Source organism: Harmonia axyridis, chromosome 5 (genome assembly GCF_914767665.1).
Source record: "Harmonia axyridis chromosome 5, icHarAxyr1.1, whole genome shotgun sequence".
Classification (NCBI taxonomy): Eukaryota; Metazoa; Arthropoda; class Insecta; order Coleoptera; family Coccinellidae; genus Harmonia; species Harmonia axyridis.
Window position 1 is genome coordinate 33,588,617 of NC_059505.1, and position 16,359 is coordinate 33,604,975.

General features: G+C 31.1%; 2 protein-coding genes across 4 annotated transcripts in view; one reads left to right on the forward strand and one right to left on the reverse strand.

The window, feature by feature from the left end:
* LOC123681306 (elongation of very long chain fatty acids protein AAEL008004-like) overlaps positions 1–3,434 on the forward strand; it is a 32,588-nt gene extending 29,154 nt beyond the window's left edge. Inside the window, exons 6-7 of the mRNA XM_045619632.1 lie at positions 1,076–1,212; positions 1,920–3,434. Of these exons, the coding sequence (XP_045475588.1) occupies positions 1,076–1,212; positions 1,920–2,114 (332 nt within the window). The 3' untranslated portion in view covers positions 2,115–3,434. The remainder of the gene's footprint in view (positions 1–1,075; positions 1,213–1,919) is intronic.
* Positions 3,435–4,886: 1,452 nt separating this feature from the next.
* The window catches only part of LOC123681307 (elongation of very long chain fatty acids protein AAEL008004-like), a 61,575-nt gene continuing 50,102 nt past the window's right edge, over positions 4,887–16,359 (reverse strand). For 2 of the 3 annotated variants that reach the window (XM_045619634.1, XM_045619635.1), the window contains exons 3-10: positions 11,002–11,067; positions 10,462–10,544; positions 10,258–10,365; positions 9,366–9,449; positions 9,248–9,304; positions 6,970–7,075; positions 6,096–6,232; positions 4,887–5,978 (exon numbers count right to left, since the gene is read on the reverse strand). In XM_045619634.1, coding sequence (XP_045475590.1) covers positions 5,688–5,978; positions 6,096–6,232; positions 6,970–7,075; positions 9,248–9,304; positions 9,366–9,449; positions 10,258–10,365; positions 10,462–10,544; positions 11,002–11,059 — 924 coding nt within the window. In that variant the 5' untranslated portion in view covers positions 11,060–11,067 and the 3' untranslated portion in view covers positions 4,887–5,687. Of the gene's footprint in view, positions 5,979–6,095; positions 6,233–6,969; positions 7,076–9,247; positions 9,305–9,365; positions 9,450–10,257; positions 10,366–10,461; positions 10,545–11,001; positions 11,068–13,601; positions 13,771–16,359 lie in introns of those variants that run through there. The other variant, XM_045619633.1, reaches the window with a different exon arrangement.

A 16,359-nucleotide genomic window follows, 5' to 3' on the forward strand; every position in this document is an offset into this window, starting at 1 on the left:
AACATCGAACAACCTTTGAGGCGCACAGAACTACGAGTGCAGATTGACGCAACCTCGTTTGGATTTTATCGCTTGGTTTTATGAAATCAAATAGTTAACCATGAATTCCCGCTTGCGACAATGCCCGGCTAAGAAAAGAATCTTACCATATAGCATGTAAACTTTCTAACTGGTTTCGAACGATTTAGTTCTTCAAGGAGATAAATAAACGTGAAATACGTTAGGAAATCTTTTCAAAACAAAATATCGGATCTGTTAAGAGATACCTGATGCGATGTTTAGCTACAGGAACAAACCGAAAACTCTGCCCATTTGAAGAAAAAAAGGTGCTGTTTCATCAAGACAATGCGCCGTGTTACAAATCAATGAAAAGAATGGCAAAATTGCATGAATTGGGCTTTGAATTGCTTCTGCATCCACCGTATTCGCCAGATCTGCTCCCCAGCGACTTTTTCCTGTCCTCAGACCACAAAAGAATGCTCGCTGGAAAGAAATTAAACATCAATGAAGAAGTAATCGCCGGAACTGTGGCCTATTTTGAAGCGAAAGACAAATCGTACGATAATCTATAATCACTAATTTCCCCTGGAAGGCAACTTTGTTGAATAAAAAAATCGAATTTTGCCAGAAAATGTCTTTTACTATGGTAGACCGGGGACTTCTCAATTGGCCTGTTACAGCCAAAATGAATTTTAATGTGTTTAATTGTTTTCGTTTTTATTAGTAATGACTGGATATTCCTTTCATTAAGACAAGCCGTGTAATTTCATAATGTGGTATTTGAATGTATTGTAATTTAGAGGTGCACATTGTAAATGAATAATAATAACAAAAACAAGAAAGATCGATTGGTCCAACTCAATCGTATGACTAGTTTCCGAGATACAGGGTGTCAAAGTTGCAAAATGACATTTCTCTTAGGAATCATCTTGAATGAAACACTTTTGCGCGACAAAAATTGCTACCCATAAGCATATAAGAGAAATTGAATTAAATATGTATGAATTTTGGACGAACAAAAATCTATAATAATTTTACTGTTAGTAAACTTCGACTGATTTCATTTTGGTTACAGGAGGACATGGAACATTTTCTAACCTTATCAACAATATGGTACATGTTATAATGTACTTTTATTACATGGTTTCCGCTATGGGTCCTGAGTACCAGAAATATTTGTGGTGGAAAAAGTACATCACCACCATTCAATTGGTAAGTATAAGGTTTTCCAATAAGAAAACTCTACGAAAAGGATATAATGGCAAAACTGTTTTTGACATTCCTTATGTTATTTGTGTTCAGCAGGTTATGCCATTTAATACGAGAAATATACACGCTAAAAAAATGTCAAAAATTGTGAAATTGTTTCATCAAAATCAGCGTTCGTTTGTAAATACTGAGAGAAAATTGAGAGGAATTCATGAATGACATTATTCAGTTGATCGACTCACCGTTAATCGTATTGTAGACAAATTTCAAATAGTCGACCAACTGAATAATGTCGTCCATGAATTCTTTCTAAATTTTTCTCATTATTCACAAATGAGCAATGATTTTGATAAAAGATAAAATAATATAATAATTTCTAAACATTGTTAAAGCGTGTGTCCTTCCATGATTAAAACACATAACGTTTTGAACACACTTGACATAAGAAATGTCAAAAAATAATACACAGTGTTGCCATTATCACCATCCTATACATATTGGCATACTTTAGGCATGATTCATTGCGAAAATGTGAAGTCAATTATCACTTGAGTCATTTCAAAAATGAAGAATTTCATCTCAAATTGAGTAGTGCAAAAGGAAATTATGTATTACATTTTTTCAAGCTTAATTTTCCAGTTTTTACTCATTTTCACATAACTCACGTGAATAAACACCTCAATTGATCATTAATTCTAATTTTCTCGCAGTCCCAATTCTTCTTGGTATTCATCCACTCAGCACAGCTACTGTGGTCAGACTGTGGATACCCTCGTCTGATTGGACCTTTACTATGTCTCCACTCAACGATATTTTTCGTTCTTTTCTCCAACTTCTACCGTCAGACCTATAAGAAGGCCGAACAGAAGAAAATGAAGAGCATCAATAACAATAAGAGCGACTAAATTAGTTAATTAATCTGTAATGAGGTTTTTTCAGAATATCCAAAGGGAATAGTTTTTAAGAAATGCTGACAGAAGGTAGAGATATGAAGACCTTCAGGGGGGGAAATATTATACAGCTTCCCACAAACCGCCATAAACAAAAATATCTATCTATTGTTCAAATTGTTTCTTTCCTCTTTCTTCAGGAGAAGAGTTTAGAAACAATCTCAAATTCAACCTTTTTTCAAATTTATTTTACAACTTTATGAATCAGTTGAGTTTCAATTTTGATCCAATGAAATGTTTTATAATGTAAAAATTTTCATTCATCTTAGCTGAAATGAAGGGGTAATTTCAAAAAGTTATCTTCATTTCAGTTTTCAAATATTTACGTTCATTATCTTTTCAATGATATAATACGGTGGTTTGTATATTTTTTTACGAAATATTCCTCTAAAGATATATTATGCATAAGTACAACAAGTGAGAGACTGTAGTTGTATGTATTGTAAATAATAGTTGTAAAATTATGTTTAAACCTAGTCATGTACCCTATGAATGTTAATGAGTTTGTACCAGTTATGAATTTAGTATCAAAACCGAAATTTCAAGCAGCGCAAAAGTAAAAACACAATGTTCAACATCGGGAAGAGATCAATCTATTTTTTGTCCATCTTAACAATTCTTCTGAAGTGAATATATATTTTCATTGATCTTTTTATCGATCTCCATGATATTTGCTCAAAAATGCATGAATGCATTCTCAATTCAATAACTATTAATTGTTTGATTCGATTTACCTACATATCAGTGAATCAGTGTTACTGGAAAAAATGTGGTTTTAGTTATTATATGTATAATGTTTTAGTATTCTTTTCCTATTTGTCATTTGAAAATGTTTCTAGATAAAGTTATGATGATAATTATTTTATGGGCCAAAATGCTTTATTTGAACAATAAACAATTCAAAACATTTTGTCGTATTCCAAAATAAAATAATTTCATTTTTCTGTTAATGGTACGTAGTGAAGTTTGATATAACATTTCTTTACTTTGTCTATTTTCTTTATAATTCTTTTATTAAATTAACACTTGGCGAATTCTATAGAGATTTGTTATTAAAGACACATTGTCTGCAATATTTGACTTAGTATAATTGTAAAATTATAACAATGATGGCCTGTAACTCATTCAAACCAAAATCAAGTATTTTTATACAGGGTTCCTATAAACATTTTCATCACTTAATTGTTTGGCAATAGTTTCATGCAAACATATTTTATCTGAACCAAATAAGGATTTTTATAATGTATTCTAACGAATAAATATGAATGAATGGTACTCTTTTTATTTATTTTTTCCATTGTCGTCTCGATTATCCAATAGAAAAATAAGGTATTTCAAGGTATATTTGATGATCTTTGAACAAAATACAACCTGAAACATAAACAGTATCTAGTTTACTATCTTCTCTCTAGAATTTCAGTGGCTTTGTTTTCAGGTATCAATAAGTATGTTCTAAATTTTTTTATAAAGAAGCTTTATCTTACAGTTTAATTTCCAATTTATATGTTGCTCATGCCTATGAAATAACAGCTTTTCCAATAAAAATGATACAATTTGAATAACTTATGATGGCAACACTGTGTATTATTTTTTGAAATTTCTTACGTCATTTGTGTTCAGTTGGTTAATTCATTTAATCATGGAAAGATACACACTTCAACAATATTTGGAAGTTGTTTTATCAAAGTCAGTGTTGATTTGTTAATACTGACTACTGAGAAGAATTTAAGAATATTTCATCAACAATAATATTCAGTTAATACACAAAAAGTTCGATAGCAAAAAGTTTTTTTTAAAGCTAGTTTTGGCGTTAGAGTCCCCTGAAAACACTCATTTGTTCTCCCTGGTTAAACAATACAAAACGTTGGATAATTACCATTACTATGAGTAATCAAGATGTGAACAGACATTAATATGAGAAACTATTAAAATCATTGTTCTTTGATGTTGTTACATTCAGTTCCTTTCAAAAGAAAGCGTAAGTTATATTCGAAATGTGCCAAATTGAAAAATATTTCAATCATAATAAGTGAAAAACTGTGGATAAATTACAAATCCTTTCTTTGAGAGAAACACTCCGTACATTTTTTCGAATGTGATGTAGAATAAGCTGTAGAAAAGTATTCATAAACATTTTTTGATTTATAGATCACTAAGGCGATTTGTAACCATTTTCGAATAATTGATCATCAAAAATTGGGCTGGAACACACTGTATAAAACATCAAATGTAATAACTCCAAAGAACAATGTTTTTACTAGTATCTCATAATAATGATTGTTCACAATTCGATTACTCAGAATTGTGAAAATTATCTAGGATAACGTTTTGTATTGTTTATCAATGAAGAACAAATGAGAGTTTTCAGGGGCCTCTAGCGTCAAAACTAGCCTATAGAAAACCTTTCGCCTATTGAACTTTTTGTTTGGAAAAATTATAACATCAAAAATTCAGCCAATTCGACAGGAGGCCATTTTCTCTCAATATTCAAAAACGAGCACTGATTTTGATAACACAATTCAATAATTTCTAAACCTTGTTGAAGCGATATCTTTCCATGGTTAATTGGTATAACCTATTGCTATTATATCCATTTTATATATTATTTTTTTTTAGTTTCCTTAGATTTCAATCCATTATTTTAAACGTCCTTATATTATTGATCAGAGTTCTATTTTCGTTTTTTTAGTGTATTTAAGGATACGACAGAGAGAGTGAAAAACGAACTAAAATTTAAATTAAATTTATTTTCATAGTATTTATAAAAGTATTTACAACAAATAATATTAACTGTCTATTTTCATATTTAACATTAAGTAAAATTGCATATCTAAAGCCTAATTTTTTCTAACAATTCATCAACCAATATAAACAGAAAATTTTTAACAGTAGCACCCGTGTGAAACAGTTCACTCCAATTGGTAAAATATATAACTTTGCTGAATGAAAATTATCCTATGGAATGATAGCGAGATAAATAATTTAAATGGAAGATTTAGTCATTACTTTTCAAATATCGAAAAATTATATATGGCAGTATCTATTCCTGCTGCAATCTACATATATAGATGTATTATCACATTCCGCTAATTCTCTTTCACAGGCTGTATAAAAAACTTCGTTCTATACTTTGATAGAGAGAATTAGCAATTAAAATTGGATTGACTAAGTAACTGTGATGTTTCCTTTTCGATTATTGAATGTCAATTGTCAAGAATCGACTACTGCTAACATTACTGCTTTCGATCTAATCCGACTTAAAATTACTATAAAAATTTTCACATGAATTTGTATGAATAATATTCGTGATTTGTTCGAGTGATGATGAATGGTCTTCTGCACCTCGATGATGCTTCTACGTATATAAATGGGACATTTTCAGCACTTATGTTAAGATTTTTGAAAAACCCGGACAATTCCTGAACCTTTATATTAATTGAGCAAATTCAATGTACTTGACTCATGTTTCATCTCAATCTAAGTATAAGGAGACCATATACTTTCAAATAAATAACAATTTTCTATCTTTCAATGTGACTTCATCCTGTGATGTATATCGGCAGTACCGTTAACGTAATATTCGCTAACAGTTTTTCCTACTTTACTTTGTTCTATGTGTCCATTTTCTTTCGGCCTTCCATTTTTCACGGGAGACTCGGCTTTGGCCCTTGAATTCTTGTAGGACTTGTTGTAGAATTCCTTGAAAAGGAAGAAGAACATAACTGCGTGTAATCCAATCCACCACACAAAAGCACGTGGATAATTGCAGTCAATAAAGAGTAACTGGAAGGCATGTACCATTATACCAACAAACTGGACCTGAAAAACGATGTTCATTTTAGTTCAAGAAATTCGTCTTGCAATTTCGATTCACAAAAAGAATGTTTGGCACAAGTTTCAACAAAATATTAGAAAAAAGTAATTTATTCAATTTACCATTTGAAGGGTAGTGAGATATTTCTTCCACCACAAATATTTCTGCATATGGGGTCCTATAGCGCTGACCATATAGTAAGAGTACATAATTACATGAACAAAAGTATTCAGAAGACCGAAGAATGTGCTATGTCCACCTGAAAAACACAAAGAAATTAAATAACATGAATGAATCTATCATTCTTGTTGTGTGTATAGATCAGATCAAATTGAATGTAGGTTGCACGACTCAATTGGCTAAAAAGTAGGACAAGTTTGATTTTCTGTTCTATAAACTGCTGAACATTTCTCAAGGAGATCGTTCACCATATTAGCAGATTTGCTTGTTGGTAGATTTACCAACGTCAATTTTCTTCACTTCTTGACGTTTTAGAATTAGCTTGTCCAGAGGGCTAGTTCTAGACATTTGCACAGTATGAGTTCAGCAGTGTTTGATCTGCAAAGTTTGCAAATCTCATCTGCTGACAGGATCATGCTCAGCTTGTGACAGTTGCACAAGTAGAGGTGTATATATCCAGCGAGATTATTATTCCTGAGCATCCCTTGGTGAACTGTTGACCTTTGGTGTTCTTTTCCAACCCCACAGGAGGGCTCCACAACTCATTCCAGTAGAAGGTAAGGCTTGTTCTTGCACAGTGCACAGTCACATACACACATACCAGACTCATGGAACCCCAATGGCGTACTTACATGATATAGCAAGTTTGTTAATCATTTTAGCACCATGGGTCATGAAGAACAAACTGAACATTTAGCCAGAAGGAGTTCTCTTCAACCTACATTCTGTGTGGCATTTGAAGGAAACCAGTATAGATCTGCCTTGCAGTTGTCTATATAAAAACGATCTTATCGATTTTTCAATATTGCAACTCACCTGGTGTGAATTTAACTCCAAACCAAACAGACATGGGCATAACACCATGATGGATCACGTGGAGTGTACTAACTTGATCATGCTTCTTTCTCATAACGAAGAAAAACTGAAAAATAAATGGAAAAGTAAGAAATACGTATCTACAATACTATGCATAAAAGGTATAAACGTTTTGAATCAAATGATATCTTAAAATACTACTTTCAGGGTATTAACTGTTATGAAACAATGTATACATAGAAAAGATTCATTTTCAACCAGGGTTTATCATTACTAATTGGCAATATTGCAAATATAGTCTCTTGAGCCCAAAATATGAAGATCTAACCCATATCAACCACATACAAATTGATTCTACGTTACTAGTTTTAGTGTACAGAGTACTTATAGTTTGAAAGTTTCGAAACAAAACACCCTGTATCTCAAATAGGAGGCATTTTATCTGGGTAATAAGGATTATATCTTCATATTCTGAGCTGAACATGAAATATTTCCAATTACTTCTGATACACCCTATATAATTGGAAAAAACCATTCGATATATCCTATAACTTGCAGTCGTAAATACGAATTTTCACAAATACATTTCAATTTTGTCATTTTATAAGGTGTTTTTTTTCGAGGTATATAACTTTAAGTTGGCATTACTGTTCAAGATGGCGACCGATTTGATAGCTGTCAAGTGATTTATTCTCAATTTGATTTGGCAATTCATCATGAATAGACTCACGCCTGAACAACGCTTGCAAATAGTGCAATTTTATTTCGAAAATAATGATTCTGTGCGGAATACGTATCGCGCACTACGTCCATTAGCGATGAAGCACACTTCTGGTTGAATGGCTACGTCAACAAACAAAACTTCCGCATTTGGATTGAAGCTAATCCTCAAGTGTATGTCGAAACACCGTTACATCCAGAAAAACTGACTTTGGTGCGCTTTATGGGCTGGTGGAATCATTGGTCCGTACTTCTTCAAAAACGATGATGGCCAGAACGTTACAGTCAATGGTGATCGGTATAGAGCCATGATTACTAACTTTTTCATTCCTGAATTGAACAACCATAATGTCCAGGAGCTGTGGATCCAACAAGACGGCGCAACATGTCACACAGCTCGTGCCACAATCGATTTATTGAAAGACACGTTTGGTGACCGCCTAATTTCACGTTTTGGACCTGTGAATTGGCCTCCAAGATCTTGTGATTTAACACCGCTAGACTGCTTTCTGTGGGGCTATGTAAAGTCTTTGTTCTATGCGGATTAGCCACAAACCCTTGAACATTTGGAAGACAACAATCGCCGTGTTATTGCCGATATACGGACACAAATGTTGGAAAAAGTCATCATGTAATGCCACAAGATTATCTTGCGGATAAATAAAATTCATGTCAATCGAATAATCCATCGTTGTTTTATTGCAATCTAAAAAAAAACACCCTTTATATCTCATTCTTTCAAGAAAAGAATGATCAATGTAAATATTTTCTTTCCTGCTAATTGAGATTTTCGGTCTTGTCGTTAATTATAATGATTAATTAATGACCAATTTGTATTGGATAATCGTTGTGAAGTAATATACTAATATTGATTGAAAAAAGAAACTTTCTAAACTTTTCTCTACTGACAATATCACAATTCACCTTTTAGTAAAAAATTAGAAAATTTAAAAAAAGCATGCCCACTGTTTAGTAAAATTCTTGTTTCAGAATTCTCAAATTATCTGGGGAGTTGACTTAACTAGCAAGAACTTCGATGTTTTAAAATTTTAGGAGGTTAAAATTTCCTTTCCTACTAACGACGCCAAAAATTTATCATCGACAATGATAACTGGAAAGCACTATAAGATATTCCCCACAAAACATACTATTTATCAAGTGAAAATGTGCTCTAAATTCAAAGTTAAAGTACTGCGAGGATCATTAAAAACAAATCAATCCCGATGAAATTCAATAAAACGATTCCATTATTCTTTGAAAATGGACTTCATACGTGACATACACAAAATAGTGGATAATTCCACTATTAGCTCAATGGAAGAATCGGTAAGTGCAGGAATATTTTCAAGAATCTATTTGAATTCAATGAATAATAGTTTTTTAATACTCCTATTGCCTTGGACAAAAAGTATTGAGATTACGAAAATCTGAAAAGTGATATTAGACATATACAATTTCCCTTCTTCTAGGAAGCTAACTTCAATTTAGTGCTAGGCCTCATTTCAAACACGATCGAAATTCTTTAACTCATAGGAAATATTTCGAATGAAATACTTACGGTGTCAAAAAATTCTGTGAATTTCGAGAAGTAATACCACCAGGACATGTGTACCATCTGAAAAAAAAAATTATAATTTTAGAGCATGAGTTGACGTGTGGAAGTGAACAAAACTCACCATTATTGTGCTAGGTTTATGTGTGTAGTCCACAGGTTGACATTTCCAATTGTATTCCCCTGTGAACCATCCATTGAAGCCAATCTATGAAAAAAGAGTCAGCAAGTGAGTTTTAACGCAGCTTTTTAAGCAGCTCAATTTTTTATTGACCAAAAAGCATCTAATGTTTCTTCAAATGGATTTATTTTATTATTATAACAAGTAAGCCAACTGAACTGACTTTTGGTTGTCTATCACCAGATAGAGTTTCTTGAATACCGATATAAAACTTTTCTTCTCAATATTCAGTTAACAACTAGAGTTTTTACATGAAACATTACCAATGTAGTTCAAACTTCTTTCAAAAAGAGCAATTGCGTAAAAGCAAACTTGAAAAATGAAAAAAGTCAGGAGCCTTTGATCGCTCATCGTTCATGTAACAATTGCACCTTTGGAGGCCACAGAACTGTCGGTATATAGTCGCTTCAGTAGTCAAAGAAAAATTAGTTAATTTCTGGAATTATAGGATATCTGTAGTTCTAGTTATGTTATCAACACACAATTCTAACGAAGACTGAAGTGGTTCTTCTTTATATACAGGCAAAAAAAAAAAAAAACATTCAGCCTTTCTTAAAATATTCTTCTAGAATTTTTTAAGGTTGTGACCTTGTGATTCATTTGAAATTTTGCAACTTGGTTGGAATTACTATTTCATCTGAACATTCAAAGTTTCAACACCGTCAAATGAGGTAATTTTATGTTATATTCTTCTTGAATTTTCTATAGCCATATTTACTGAACCCCTAGTCGGATTGAGCCTATTAACAAACTCAACCTCGACTTTCTAGGTTTAATAATACATCTATTTTAAACTTCATCGAAATAACACTAACAAATTGAATTCTGTACTCACCCCTAGGAACAAATATAAACTGAATATCACTTGTAGGAAATTATAAACTATCAAAACTTTTCTTAATTGGAAGGGTTTTCTGTTTTCCATTAGTTTAGGACCAAGAACCTGAAATAGGAACAATTATTATCTTTCTGAACAGAATCTCAACTATAAAATGTTTCAGAGAAAGAAAAAAATTAAGGTGGAGAAAAATATACGAACCTTTACTATGTAAACGTACGATAAACATATTCCTAGTGTATAAAAAGGACTTGACATGAACATCCAATCCGCTGTTCGTGGATCTGCAAAAAAACAAAATAAAGTATCCCTATAGTTCATTATTCATAGAACATTTTAACTGATTGAGAAGGAAGGTTTTTATAATTTTTTCAGGAAAATTATGATGAATTCTATTTTACTACTTAGGTTTTCAGATTTTTGCTTGATCGTATCTATGATTTTCAAAGTAACATTTCAGAAAACATAATATTCGAATATTTATTTTACAAAACGTAAACTCTCGAAATTTGAAAAGTGGTTTGAAAAAATGCATGTATTTTGAAAATAAATGGGGAAAAATCATCAGAATTTTTACAAAAATGTTATATAAAATATAACAGCATGGATAAGGCATTTTCTTGGAACCTAACACTAACCAATTCACAATATATTCGCTATGTACGTTATCGGTAATTAATAATAAATTAATACCCATTGTCTTATCGTCTAAAGTGTTAAGTGATAATTAGGAATACTCACCTTGGTATTTGTTCAGGAAATTGTTAACCATAGTAAACGGATTATAAGTTACAGCCATTTTGTCTTCTGTAACAATGCAAAAGAATAATTATTAGAAAGATAAATTTCTAATAAGACGTTGTCATGTATATTTATTGCACAGAAAATATCACAAATCGTCCAGAAAAGAGTGTACCTATTAATAATATGCATAGAATATATGTCTCTTATGATTGTTGTCAATTTCAGTTTATTCTATTGTGGTTCCAAAAATGTACTGAAATTGAACACAAAATAAATTTGAAATACACAATCATCACAGAACTTTATATTGATTTTTCGAATGTATGATACAATTCATTATCAATATTTTCTTTTATTTCTTTAAATCTATGGATTAATGATATGGGTATGAAAATTCATAAATTTTTCAGAAAAGTATCAACAGAGAATATTATGATTATTTTTATTCGTTCACATCACGAATAATTCAATAATTTCGCCTGTAATTCACGTGAAAATTGGACTGTATAATGCTGGAATGACAAAATGTAATTCATTCGCTATTCAAAAATCGGTTTCAATTGTAAGTTAATTCCATTGTAAATGTTTGCCTACGATTGATAAATCCTACGATTGATAAATCAGTTTGGGACAGGTGAATCAGGTAGAAATCACTGAGTTTTATTTGAAAAAATATATGCTGCCGATCATTCGATTTTTCAAAATGAATAAAATTCAAAAAACCTATGATGGATATGATTTGATAGAATAAAACTGCTGAAATTGAACAAATATATGAAAGTATTCATTATACGAGTGTTCAATATTTTATTCCAATGAAATGATTTTTTTTTATAAATGAAACATCTGAATAAAAATTATTCTACACGATAACTTTCGTAGGTAAAAACCAAGTGCTTGAAATTATCAGGAAAAGTTTGTATTAATTAATTCATAAATCCACCCAACTGTTTAGAAGTAAAGACATATAAAATTTCATTTTCCTGACAATTTATAAGCTACATGTGCGATCGAGTTGAAATTATTTGGATGAGGATGAGGTATTCCAGCTACAGCCAAAAATAATAGTCAAAGATGTAAAATAGCAATTTCAAGCTTTGTTAGAACCATAGAAAACTCAAGCACAATCAAGATAAAAAAGTTGAATTTTAGTTCGTATACCTACTACCACTAGAACATTCATGCAAATTTTCAAAAGGATTGTATCAGTACAAACATAGAATTATATACCAATCATCAAAACAGAAAAGATTCTGACTTTTTATGTTTTTTTTTCCACTTCTATTCCACAGTTTCAGTTGCCATTCAATTTTTCTAGAAATAAATGGGATCAAACAATTGAATTCTGAAATTCTTGCGGATAATCCTCATGGCCTACAAGAGAATATCTTGAAATTTGGGATAAAAATTATTTGATATTTAACATTGAGTTAAGTAATAAAGGAATCGAGTTTAAATTTCGGAAATAAGGTTATGAAACTACAAACATTCATAAAATCATGAAGAATTCGAAGGAAATTCAATACTATTGAAGAAAAATAAATAATATAGCGATCCAGATAGGATGCTCTGAACAGTAAATATGTAATATTTTTATTTCCTGAGAAAAAGAGAATATACTTTTTCCAGTCCAAATGAAGGAACTCACATAAAGAGGGATGAAATATTCTAATTTTTATCGTTCGGAATTTTGTACAAAATTGGTTGCTTTCAAACATTGATTCTGCATGAATTTTAGAAACGAAGAACAAAGAATTCGAGTTGAAATATCTAAAATAAGATTATAAAAGCACGAACATTCATAAGACCACAAAACGAAAATTCAAAGAGAACTGAATACTTTCTTGTAAAAAGAATAATATAGTGATTTTCCTAATAAAAATCAGGTAACAATTTTTTCATTTCCTGAGAAAAAGCCAGTACATTTTGTTGGGTCCAAATGAAGGAAACACACACATGCATAAAGAGGGGTGAATTTTTTTATTGATCGAAATTTCGAACTAAAACTGTTTGCTATCAAACATTGATCCTGCATGAATTATCTAAACTAAGAGCTGAAATTTCTAAATTAATAAGATTATAAAAGCACAAACATTTATAAGAACAACCCAAAAAATTCAAAAGAAACGAATATTTTCTAGTAAAATAAATTATATAGATCCAGAGAGGATGTTTCGAATATATAAACATTAATTTTTTGTTTGTTTGAAATAGTGAATTAATTTTTCTGAGAACAAATGAAGAAAAGACACAATATATAAAGAGGGATGAAAGATTTTAATTTTCATTGATCGAAATGTGGAACTGAAATTGGTTGTTATTAAACATTTATCCTGTATGAATTTTTGAACTAAAAACAAAGGAATCGAGTTGAAATTTCTTAAATAAAAAATTCAAAAGAAACTGAATATCTTCCGAATATACGAACCGTAAATATCTACGCAAAAAAAAAATTTCCAAAAAAAGGAGACAAAATTTTTTTGAATCCAAAGAAAACACACATACACAAAGAGGGATGAGAGGCTCTAGTATTTACCGATGCAAATCACTATCCGAAGCTTGTGTTTTGCCGAAAAAAATGTTTAACGTGAACTCACCAGAAATTGTATTCCCAAAAAGAAACAAAACTCCGAACAGTAGGCTTGGAACACCAGTCAATGAAAGAAAAAAAATTACAACTGACACCGAATATTGACTAAGTTCAAGAGCACACACCTGAAGGTGTACTCTACCGTATCTTGCGTCGGATTGATTCGAGAATACAATGGTCTAAACTTTAATACCTATAAATATGTTAAAACATCCAATTTTTTCGAATTCCTTCCGGTATTCTCTACAATCTAAATGTAATATAAATCAAGGTGAACGATACCGGTGCTCATTGCAATACTGACGCGATTTGGAATCATTTGAAATCGATTCTTTTTATATATTCATAATTGTTTCGGAATCTAGCCCGGGCGTTAGGAAGCCATGATAAGGAGCCTGTTCTAACTGAAGTCTGACGTTTAGATCTCCACATATCTCAATTCTCAAGGTGGAAATCCAATTTTTAACAAATTCTCGCTGAGATGAATAATTGATAGAGCGAAATGTTATTCGCATAGCCTGTTTTTGGAATCTCATCAGACGTGGAAGAAATTTTAGAGGCTGGCTCGAGGTGGATGCATATTTTGTTTTTCGTCATTTCTAATTATTTCCTCAAATTTCATGAAATATTCATATTCACAGATTTTAGTTCAATTACTTTGGCGTCGGGTAGAACAATATTTTTCATGAAAAAAAGTTCATATAAACATATATCCTAAAATGTTCTGTTTTCGAGGTAGAGGGTGTTGAAATTTAAAGAAAAAATCAGTTTTTTTTTCATATAACTCTAGTATTATTACATTCATTGTTTTAATTTTTAGCCTGTTCTAACTGAAATCCGATGTTTAGATCTCCACATAATATCTCACTTCTCAAGGTGGAAATCCAATTTTTAACAAATTCTCGCTGAGATGAATAATTGATAGAGCGAAATGTTATTCGCATAGCCTGTTTTTGGAATCTCATCAGACGTGGAAGAAATTTTAGAGGCTGGCTCGAGGTGGATGCATATTTTGTTTTTCGTCATTTCTAATTATTTCCTCAAATTTCATGAAATATTCATATTCACAGATTTTAGTTCAATTACTTTGGCGTCGGGTAGAACAATATTTTTCATGAAAAAAAGGTCATATAAATATATATCCTAGAATGTTCTGTTTTCGAGATACAAGGGTGTTGAAGTTTGAAGAAAAAATCAGTATTTTTTCATATAACTCTAGTATTTAATTATTTCCTCAAATTTCATGAAATATTCATATCCAAAGATTTTTGTTAAATTACTTTGGCGTCGGGTAGAACAATATTTTTTATGAAAAAAAGGTCATATAAACATATATCCTAGAATGTTCTGTTTTCGAGATATAGGGTGTTGAAGTTTGAAGAAAAAATCAGTTTTTTTTCATATAACTCTAGTATTATTACATTCATTGTTTCAATTTTTAGGTATTGAAGTCTAAATAATGTAGTGCTTCGAATTAGGTAACAATCTTCAGCTAAAATAATCCAGTGGCGTAGATACAGGGATGCAATGATCCTTATCCTATTGAAAATCTACGCAACTGTCTTTTTTTTCGAGAAAATTATTCCAATTCTGAAATCAACAGAGTTTTACTAAATAAAAAGATCAGTTGAATTTTTTCCATAGAATGTACCTTTTTCGAAATAATCGAATACAAATCAAACACTATCCTCAAAAATAAATTTTTAAATTTTCCCATTAGTGATCAAATTTGGCGTAATTATTATAACTATAATCATTATTTAAAGCTTTTAAATGGCATTCAATTGAAGATTTACAGAAATTGATCTGGGTGTACCGAAAATACGAGATATTTCACGGGAATTTTGGGTTGGATCTCACACACTCGTTCAATATTCTTTGTAAAACTCTGCTAATATTATGGAAATGCTTAAATTAGGTCTATGTAACTCTCCATGACTATCTATAGGGAAATTTGAATAATTCATTTGTGTAGATAGTGTTTTCTTTGTACTCGATTTTACCAAAAACTGTACATTCTATGAAAAAATTTCGAGATACCTTTTTTTCGAGTAAAACTCTGTTGATTGAAGAAATTGAAATGGAATGAGTTTTTCAAAAAACATACTGAGGCGTAGATTTTCAATAGGAAAAGGATTACCGCATCCCTTATCTACGCCACTGAATAATTTTGGCAAAAGATTATCACCTAAATCGAAACACTTATTACCTAGACTTCACTTCCTAAAAATTGAAACACTGAATTCACGGCTTGACTTAATTTTCAAGCTACTTGGCTTGAGCTTGACTTGATTTCAAGTCAAGCTGTTTTATTTTGTAGTGTCACAGTGTAAATAAAACAATGATGAAATGAGAAGAAACCATTCTTATTTTTTAAAATTATTATATAAAAGAACCCAATATATCGACTTTCTTGAAATAGAAACATAAATTAAATCACTATAAATCATAAGAGAGCAATAAAAAAATAAAGTTTCTTAATATTGAGAAACCTCCTGGCTTTGTTTGTTTTCATAATTTTCCATCCAGGACCTAAGACACATGAGGTACCTTATAGATTTGTCGCCTAACCTATTTCGGGTTTTTGTAACTGTAAGAGCTGCTCTGGAAAATTGTCTTTCAACAGAAGCTGAAGATGCTGGCGTTGATAAAAATTCCTTCGCCATTTTGGCCAAGTTAGGAAAGATATTTCTGAAACTACCAAAATCTACCATTAGATTACATAGAAATGTAAGAAAACTACTAATAAAGTCACACTGGCGAAT